The sequence below is a fragment of the Pezoporus occidentalis genome, unplaced genomic scaffold (genome assembly GCF_034315485.1).
Source record: "Pezoporus occidentalis ecotype Australia unplaced genomic scaffold, CSIRO_AGI_Poc_V1 ctg410, whole genome shotgun sequence".
NCBI lineage: Eukaryota > Metazoa > Chordata > Aves > Psittaciformes > Psittacidae > Pezoporus > Pezoporus occidentalis.
In genome coordinates this window covers 119,611-129,192 of record NW_026915737.1, presented here as the reverse complement: position 1 = coordinate 129,192, position 9,582 = coordinate 119,611, and the positions used below count along the sequence as shown (strand labels likewise).

The window sequence follows — 9,582 nt, the reverse complement described above, 5'->3', positions numbered from 1 at the left end:
GTTAGCTCTGTATGTAGGTACAGATGAGGAATGTGAAGCGTGTCTCTCTGTGGAAAATACCTATGTTTAGATCAGAGTGAGATCTGTCTGGAGTAGACGTTGTGCCTTATGCTCCTGCTGAAGTCCGTTTGGAAGAGATGCCAAGCAAGGGTGGCTCTGTCTAAATAGCAAGTAGGATTAGTTTGGGCCCGTTTTATTGGCTGGAAAGGCTTCTGAAGAAGCACACCGGCGTGCTGGGAATCTGATGGGAGGTGTAAAGGGCTTTGCTGATGTTTACCGGGGCTTGAATGCTCGTGATGGAAGGAAAAGGAGGAAGAAGTAGTCGTGTGGCTGCGTGAGCTGAAGCGAGCGAGATCGGTGCTTAGTACCTTTGAGTTCTTCCAGTCTGTTCTGAAGGCAGCGTGGTTGCTCCCCTTGGTTAAAAGGCAGGTTTGTGCTGGCCTGGGAAAAGCATTTCTAAGTATTAGGGGGCAAGGCGGTGATTTGAAGCGTGGCCCCTGTCTCCCTTCCCTTCCCTAGCAGTTAGCTTAACTGTTTGCTGCGGCCCAGCTTTGTCCTGGGTGATGTCCAGAGCGACGTCCAGGTTGTGACGGCAGGTTGTCGCGTCGCTCTGGGTTTGATGCTGTACTTGTCTGGGGCTTCCTCTGCCCTAGTTCTAGCCCTTTGCGTCGCGCTGTTTCCACAGCACTCGCGGCGTAGTGAAACGTGGAGGATTATGCTCTTTCCTAAACTGTTTAAATGACTGACTTAGCGTTGGATTTTGGTGAGCGTGTCAGGATTGGAGACGCATCGTGAGGGAGGACTGGAATGTAATAGGAAGGTCTGTACCTCTGTGCTGTAGTCAAGCTGCGGGATGAAAACGGGTGCGGTTTAGAACAGAGAAATGAAGGGTTGCCCTGGGGAAGGAAAATGAGGGCTTTCTTCTTCTCCCAGCACCCTTCAAAAAGAGAAAAGAACTTAAAACCCCTTCAGGTTCCTCCCAGGGCTTGAAATTTGACAACAATATCCAAACGCCGTAGTCGGTTTTGCTAAGATGCAAAGGAATAACCCAGTGGCGGGTGACGGAAATGAGTGGATGCTGCGGTGTGGAGAGGGAGAATCGGCTGGGCTGGAGGTGTCTGTAACCCTGACGTGCATCGGTGGAATGGGTGACTGTATCCCGTGGGCTGTGGGAGCCCCCAGAGCGTTTCCCTTGAAATGGGAGCAATTTGATCTTTATGAGGAAAGAGCAAACTGTAAATGAGACTTCCTGGCAGAGCGAGGGGGCCGCCGTCCCGGGGGGAGACGCGTGGCGACTGAGGTCGTTGAAGCAAAGGGTGTAAGTTGAGTTTTCTCAGCGGGTGGGAGCCCCTCTTGTGGTGGGAAGCGTTAATACGGGAAGGCAAAAAGGGGGTGGCAGAACTTGGGGGTGAGGAGCTGACCCGGGGCGGAGGGGCAGGGTCGTTTCGTAGCCGTTGCAGCCGTCTGCTTTGTTGGAAGGCAATGACCCCCTTTAGGTGAGCAGAGACTTCAGCCGGGCGTGGTTTAGAAGGGTATGAAAGAGGATCGAGTGCCACCGCCCTAGCTAGCACCCGGGATGCTGCCCGACTTCAATCTGAGCTGGTCTTTACTCACTCAGTTCGCTCTGGGGCTTTGCATTTGCAGCACAGTGGTGTTTTGCATGAGGATCCTCCTTGTTTTGGCAAGAGTCTCTTATTAGGGGTGTTTAAAATCTCAGCACTCGATTTCCTCTCCCTAGTCTTTCGGCGTGGGAAGTGTAGAAGAGATTTCAAAGGCTCCCACTGGCTGACCATTTAGGGGGCTCCGGACCCCCCGAGTGCCCTGGGCAGAGGGGAGGTACGCAGGTGGGGTTTTAGGTGGCAGGGCGAGGGCGGATTGCCCCGTAGTGCTTTAGCAGGGTTACATCCTCCCCTGGGTCTAAGGCCGCATTTTGGCTTTAATTGCGGGCTCCTTCCACCTCACGGGACGTTTGCTTTTGCAGTCACTGCGAGTTATTTCCTCCTGTTAATGGCAGTTTCCATTGCTGTGCCATTTTTGTAGATGTGCGAGGCTGCGTGACCGCTCGAAGCAGACCGGTGTGCTGGAATAGCCCGGAGGACGCGCTCTCTCTCGTGCTCTAGCACAGGAAGAGCCGCGGGAAGCCTGAAGAAATCTGGGACTAGAGCTCGGAGGAAAGGTTCCTTCCCGGCAGCTCTTCCCCAGCAGAAAAAGGCCACTTTTGTCAAGAGACCCCGAGGCGTGACCCATCCGTGCAGCCCTAAGGAAAGGGGGGAAGGCCTACGGGAGCAAAAGCTTCAGAATTATCCCCCCCCGCCCTCCCTCTGCCTGTTAACCAGCAACGTGGAAACCTATGGAATGTGATCATATGGGGTGCAAAGTAATAAAAAGGTGAATAAAGTGAAATGATTTTCTGGCTGGCAGCTGGTTTCTTGGCATCGGTTTCATTTGCGGGTGTCGGAACTGGGATGGGGGGGAATAACGTAGCATCTGGACTGGTATAATGACAGTAAGGCAGGCGGGCGAAGATGGAGCAGTTAGATGGAATTGATTGCAGCAGCGTAGGCTGGATGCGGAAGCAACACCGTGATCAAGAGAGTGCCTGAGAGAGTGGGGTGACTGCCTGAGGTGCCAGGTCCGTGCAACCCCAAATGGACCCCTTTGCGTTAAGCGAGCCCCAAATTACTCCTCACTCGCCGTACCCCGAGTGCGAACCCGTCGCAGTCCCCTCGAAGCGGAGCAGCTCTGGTTGGGGTGGTGGCAGGGCACAGAGCAACCCCCAGTTAGAGCAATCTCCTAGCACAGCAATGAGCACTGGGCGCGGAGGGCTCTTAGCCGATGCCACGGCTGAGCTTGGTGCTTCCCTTGACGTTGGCGCTTGAGGAGCTGGTTCGTTGGTCACGGCAGGGTGCTGCCCAGTGAGGCTTTACACAGGTGGAGTTTTAGGTGGATAAGCAAGGGTGGATTGCCACGTGGATGGCGCTGTTCCGGAGGGCACCCTGTGTAGGATGCGCCCAGATACTTGTTCCTGTCCTTACGCGTTAGGTTTAGGTACCGGGTTTGGACCTTCGCACTCAGGGAGCCGGTTGATGGGGCATCTGCCCCGCAAGGTCATACGGAGACGGAGTTTTAGGTGGGTCGACGAGGGTGGGTTGCCGTGTGGGTGGCACTGTCGCGGAGGACACCGCGTGTAGCTGATGGGCAGCCCCAGCTTTCTGAACCTGAAGCCTTAGGCTTAGCCGTGAGGGTTTGGACGTTTGCATTTAGGGAGCTGGTTGGTGGGTCAGCGGAGAGGGCTGTCCGGTGAGGCTTTACACGGAGGTCGTTTCAGGTGCGTCAGTAAGTGAGGACACCCGTATCGGTGGGAATGTTCCAGAGGGTAATCTGTAGGAAACGCGCAGCTCCCGTTTCTGTCCTAACGCATTAGGCTTAGGAGGAGAGTCAGGACATTGACAGAATCATAGAGTAGTTTGGGTTGGAAGGGACCTTAAGATCATCCAGTTCCAACCCTCCTGCCATAGGCAGGGACACCTCCCACTAAACCGTGCCACCCGAGGCTACGTCCAGCCCGGCCTCGAACACCGCCAGGGACGGAGCACTCGCAACCTCCCTGGGCCACCCATTCCAGTGCCTCCGCACCCTCACAGGAAAGAATTTCCTCCCTATACCCAATCTAAACTTCCCCTGTTTCAGTTTTAACCCGTTACCCCTTGTCCTGTGGCTACAGTCCCTAACGAAGGGTCCCTCCCCAGCGTCCCTACAGGGCCCCTTCACACACTGCAAGGCTGTTCTGAGGTCTCCCCGCAGCCTTCTCTTCTCCAGGCTGAGCAGCCCAACTTTCTCAGCCCGTCTCCATGCGGGAGGTGCTCCAGTCCCCTGAGCATCCTCGTGGCCTCCTCTGGACTTGTTCCAAGTTTGCGTTTAGGGAGCTGGATTGTGATTCAGCGGAGGGTGCTTTCCAGAGAGGCTTTACCCAGAGGTAGTTTTAGGTGTTTAAGTGAGGATATCCCTGTCGGTGGCACCGTTCTGGAGGGCGCCCTGTGTAGAACCTGACCAGCTATTTGCTTTTGTCCTAACACGCTAGGTTTAGGCACAGTGTCCGGACATTCACCCTTAAGGAGCTGGTTCATGGGGTGTCTGAGAGCGCTGCTCTGCAGGGTCATGCACAGATAGGAGTTTTACGTGGCTAAGCAAGGGTGGATTGTCGGCAAAAATGTGCTTGAAGTGGCAAAAATTTGGTTAGAAATGAAGAAAAATGGTTTAGGAATGGCCAAAATGGCTTAAAACAGGTTAGAATTGGACATAAAAGGGCTACAAATGGCTAAAAATGGCATAAATTGGGTTAGAAGTGGCCAAAAATGGGTTAGAAATGGTCAAAAATGGCTTAAAATTAGGGACAAATGGGCAAAAATGGGTTAGAAAAAGAAAAAAGTGGGTTAAACTGAGTTAGAATTGGGCCAAAAAAGAGGTGGGAATTGAAAAAAAAAAAAAAAAGGCTTTAAATGGGATAGAAGTGGACAAAATCAGGTCAGAAGTGGCAAAAAAGACTTCAGAAATAGCAAATAAAAGCTTACAGTGGTTTAGTAGTAGGCATAAATGTGCTAGAAATAACAAAAAAAAGGTTAAAATGGGTTAGAATTTGGCAAAAATGGGTTGGAAATGGCCAAAACCAGTTTGGGGGACCCCCCCAACCATTAAAATGGGCAATGGGCTAGAAATGGGAAAAATGTGCATAAAATGGCATAAATTGGTTAGAAGTGGGCAACATTGGGTTAGAAATGGGAAAAAAAAGGTTCAAAATGGGTTAGAAATAGCCAAAAAAATGACTTAAACTGGTAAGAAATGGGCAAAAATGGGATAGAAATGGCCATAAATGGCTCCTTCACTCTTTCCCTCCTTCCTTTTTTTCCCTCCCTCTTTGCTTCCCTCTCTCCTTTATCCCAAACCCAAGGAAAGCTGCCCCCAGCAGCAGCTCATCACTTCAGTAACTGCATTCACACAGGCACACGCACCCTGAAGAGAAGGCCAGAAAGATGAGGGGACAGCACCCACAGTCCTGTCCCGCAGGCTGCAGAGGATGGTGGCATGGCTCTTCATCAGGCTCTGCTCCGCAATGTCCCCTCTCTGTTCCCATGCTGGGACAGGCACCTCAGAGCACCATGGGCCCCATACCTACTGAGCATCACGAGACATCTGCAGCAAAACCCCTTGAAGGTGCTTTTCTTTCTCCGCCCCTCCATGGAGCTATGGACAATGCTACCAAAGACCCTCAAATTCAAGCCCATTTGCCTACCAAGGTCCATTTACAGGTAATGTTAAAACAAGTTAAAGTTTAATGTTAAAATAAGTTAAAATAATGATGGAAAGCATCCATCTTTTTTGTGTTCTGGTCCTGCTCCTTGGCATACAGATGCCAGTGAGAAAACACACCAAAACCAAACTCCTTCTTGAGCATCTGTTTCGAGAGAGCAGTGCGCAGACCAGGTAAACACAGAGTCCTGACGGGCTGGAAGCAAGCCCAAGGCTCTGAAACAAGGGTGCGCAGAAGAGGGGAACAGTTCTGACGGGGTCAAACTATGCCAGGCTTCCAGGCACACCCCCAGAACTGTTCTTCCTGGTGCTGCAGCGGCTGACCCCAACAGGGACACGTGCACCCTGCCCAGTCAATGTCTGAAATGCGTGTCACTTCCCATCTGGTTCTTCTTGTTAAGGAACCTGAACACAGAAGACTTCCTTCTGCCACAGCCCTCACTGGGGTACACAACAAATACAGTACTTACTGATGGAGGTGATGAGAGAGACTTGGCAACAACAGCCTGAAGAGAGGTGAACTGCAGTTAGTAGCTTAAATCAATAAAAAAAACCTTCTTCAGTAAAAAAACATAGTGTGCCCGTTACAAATGTTATTCTGTTGCGCTGGTATGTTTACAAAGATAGATACCTTAAAAGGAAATGGATGCTATACATATAAAATACATTTGTTGTTATAAATTACACATTGTGCTGTTCTGTATTACCTATTTAACAGATAAATGCACAGTAAATTCTCTATATGCACACATTTATGCAGATTTATGGATGCATGTTCAACAGTGCAGAGTGTGCCTGTGCAAGACAAGTGGACCACCTGTTTCAAAGACTGCTTTTCGTTAGGCAAGATCTTTATTATCAGATGTAAGAACCGTAATAGCAGATACATTGGAAGAAAATACTAAACATTATACAACTTATTTGTCTCTAGAAAATAACAAAGGGGATGCAGTCCATTATCAAAAAGAACTGTGCTCCTCATCTCTAGTAAATGCTTTTACTTCAGGTGTGTTTTGTGGAAAAAAAACATGAAGCATATGGTCTTTGAGTAGTGAATATAATTCAGACTAAACATTAAGAAATGAAAAACATGTGGAAAGCAGTGTTTTCTAATGCTATGGGGAAAACCAGAATCACCTTGCAGTCAGAACAATTAGAGCAACATCCTGTGCAATGCATTACTGTTGCTCATCACTCTGTCCAGGTGCAGGACAACTGGCTTCATACTTCTTCTTCAAGCCTTTCAAATATATCCGCAAACTGTCTGGATCCAATCGAGAATTTCTGGCAGTCTGAACCAATCTCATTGCTAAATGGTACGCAGCTCTCTGTCTCATCATCTCAGGAGTGCTCTTCTGCCTGTGCTGTTCTCAAAAACACACCATGCAGTAAAACAGGAAATCAATTCTCTTCTGTTATTACAATGCTAATATTAGCTATTTTCCAGCCTCCTTCGCACCTCCTGATTCTTGACTTGTACACCAACGCTCCATCCTAAACTCCTTCACCCTAAGGACTGCTTTGGGCTGTCACCTAACAGCAACCTTCAGTGTAGTGTTTTATAACTGGTTCAGAAACACAGATTTTACCGACATCTACTTTGCTAAAACCAGGGGCAGTGCTTCTCCCATGTCCTTCCAGGAACAGAAAATGTCTGAGTTTTATGAAAACTGAATTACTCCCTTACAATTTTCTATTACATACCAGGATTTGTTTTGCAATGTGATTTGTGATTTCCTTTGCATCCACAATGATAGATGATGGTAGGGAGGAAACTTCTGCAGCTTTTAATCCTAAATATATAAAAAGACAAATCAGGGGTTTTGATGTAATTTTTCCCTACCTTCCACACTATGTCTGCCAGAATTAACTTGACCTTTTTTTTGAAGGGAGAAATTTTAATTTTTATTAAAATTATTTTTATATACATTTTCTATTTGTGTCTTGTATTGGTTTTAATAAGCAGTACAGTTTTAAGAGTTACAAACAAACTGTTTCCTGTGTTACCTCTGAGATAGGCTTCTACAAGAAGTTACTCCTGGCAGCAGTGTAACTGTGCAGGATGAGGCACATGAGGGGTTAAAGCTGAAAAATGGCACGCTGGTGCTAGCAGCTTCTCTGTTCAATTCTTTTAATTGGGCAGGCCAGAAAATGCTGTGGTTGTGCTAAATGCACTCTCCCTTTAACCCACATATCTAGTGGATACGGAAAGGAAGAGATGTATGTTTTTGTCACTGCACTAACACACTTTTTTGCCCTCTGCCTTTGGCCCTGGCTGTTCTCAGAAAGCTGTGCTTCCTTGGAGGCTCTCACACTGTAGGGTTAAAAATGAAAAAGGGAACCTGCCCTCTTTCTTAGAATTAAACTTTGCTCAAGTAAGGGCTGTTGCAGCATCTGAAACTGAGCTTGTGCATTAAAAGGGAAGGAAGCTTATTCTGAAATTCTGATAAAGAAACATTCTAAGTCCGGTCAATGGAAGCCTGACTGGGATAATTCCTAGGCCTCAGTTACCACTAATCTGCAAAAGTAATGTGTAGCTAATTTTCTGCTGATTAAATGTCACCTAAATCAAACTTCAGAATCTAGTATTTGGAAATGTACAGAGTTCTGTAACTCCTTAAAAATGTAGCTATGCCTTACTGTCACTCACTCATTTCTTTATTGACCCATTATTGGTCAATCTGTGCAGTCTTCAATTTGACTCATTCTGAATCATAGAACAGAATCATAGAATAGCTAGGGTTGGAAAGGACCTCAAGATCATCCAGTTCCAACCCCCCAGCCTTTCCTGAGAACACCAATGCTTTAGTGGAACCTCTCAAAATCAGCCTCTGGCTGACACACTGTATAATTCCTGCCATTTTTAAAAGAAACTCTATGCCTTTTTGCTAACCAAAAAAGCCCAAGCTGCTATTTAAATGATATATCATTACATATGGCAGACACGTCAGAGAGTTTCACATAAACCTGAGCATTCACAGCTGTAAGTCTCACCAGAACTTTCACTCACTTCCATCATCACCTCGAGCACTGTGTGCTGAGTTTGGCTCATCTCATTCAGAGATGAATCAAGTAGCTACTCACATTATTAAAATTTTTTTTTTTCATAGAATCACAGAACGGTTTGGGTTGGAAGGGATGTTAAAGATCATCTAATTCCAACCCCCCACCACAGGAAAGGAAAATTTCATCCAAGTTCTTCATACTACCCCAAAACTAACATCTCACTGCACAGTTAAAACACATAAGCATTAGGAACATATTACAGATCTGCAACTGTAACTCTGAGAGAGATACTAACTCAGGAGGAATCTCTCAGCAGAAAAACACTGTTAGATGCCTATTAACTGAAATAATGTCCTATATGAGGTTTACTAAGTTAAAGTCATAGTAGAATCCATTACCATAGTTCTTTTCCTCTGTATACCCTTTAGAGAGTGTGTAAGTGTAAGCAATTTTCTCCTTATTTCCAGCACTACTTCTCACATGTTGCACTTCAAAATGGTAGTTTTCCACATTAGGATATAAGGCATCTATATGACACAGTTCCAGGAAATGTGTAGCAAATAATGTAAATGCCTAAATAAGGAAACAAGAAAGAAAATTTCTGTTGGAAATGATTCTGGAATAAATTACAGTAAATCAGAAAAAAATAGATGATCACCTAACTCGTGACAGAGATGAAACTTTCAACCCATCTAAAACCATCTTCCTGTTTTCTAAACAAGCCTCCAGCCTGTGTGATTGCTGTGTGGAACTGCCACTGTACTTTGGAAAGGTAACAGCCTTTTAAAAAGGTTCAACATTCGAGCATTCAAAGCTGTACGAAGCAAAACTAAAGAGACCAGGTTGTTCCCTTTCTAGACAGAAATGCAAACTTGCATGTATGATAAAATAATTAGAAGGGGTTTTTTTTTGGTTTTGTTTCTTTTCCAAAACAGAATTACCTTTAAATTCAACAGATATTCACAGGCAGCGTAACAAATGCCAATTCCTTCTTCAGCACTGGTACCTCTGCCAAGTTCGTCAATTATGATGAGTGATTTGTCATTAGCGTTTTGTATGATGTATGTTATCTAAAAAAATATTTCACACGTTACTATCCCTACAAATCCATTTTTTAAGAACCCCCATTAGGAACAGTGCTGCTCAGAGGGATGCCCAGAGGGATACTCGAGGAATACTCTGCCTTATTCAGATGAAACTTAATATAGAAATTCTTAAAAATCATGTCAGAGCCTTTTCACAGCTTTCCAACAGCTGCCAATTCTAACC

At 46.5% G+C, this 9,582-nt stretch overlaps 1 protein-coding gene across 6 annotated transcripts in view; it reads right to left on the bottom strand.

Annotated features, from left to right (window-relative positions):
* Nucleotides 1-5,427: 5,427 nt before the first annotated feature.
* Nucleotides 5,428-9,582, bottom strand: part of MSH4 (mutS homolog 4) — a 31,771-nt gene continuing 27,616 nt past the window's right edge. For 4 of the 6 annotated variants that reach the window (XM_062634062.1, XM_062634060.1, XM_062634065.1 and 1 more), the window contains 4 exons: nucleotides 9,255-9,383; nucleotides 8,712-8,886; nucleotides 7,012-7,100; nucleotides 5,428-6,671 (listed from right to left, as the gene is read on the bottom strand). In XM_062634062.1, the coding sequence (XP_062490046.1) occupies nucleotides 6,486-6,671; nucleotides 7,012-7,100; nucleotides 8,712-8,886; nucleotides 9,255-9,383 (579 nt within the window). In that variant the 3' untranslated portion in view covers nucleotides 5,428-6,485. The remainder of the gene's footprint in view (nucleotides 6,672-7,011; nucleotides 7,101-8,711; nucleotides 8,887-9,254; nucleotides 9,384-9,582) is intronic. The other 2 variants (XM_062634061.1, XM_062634063.1) reach the window with 2 other exon arrangements.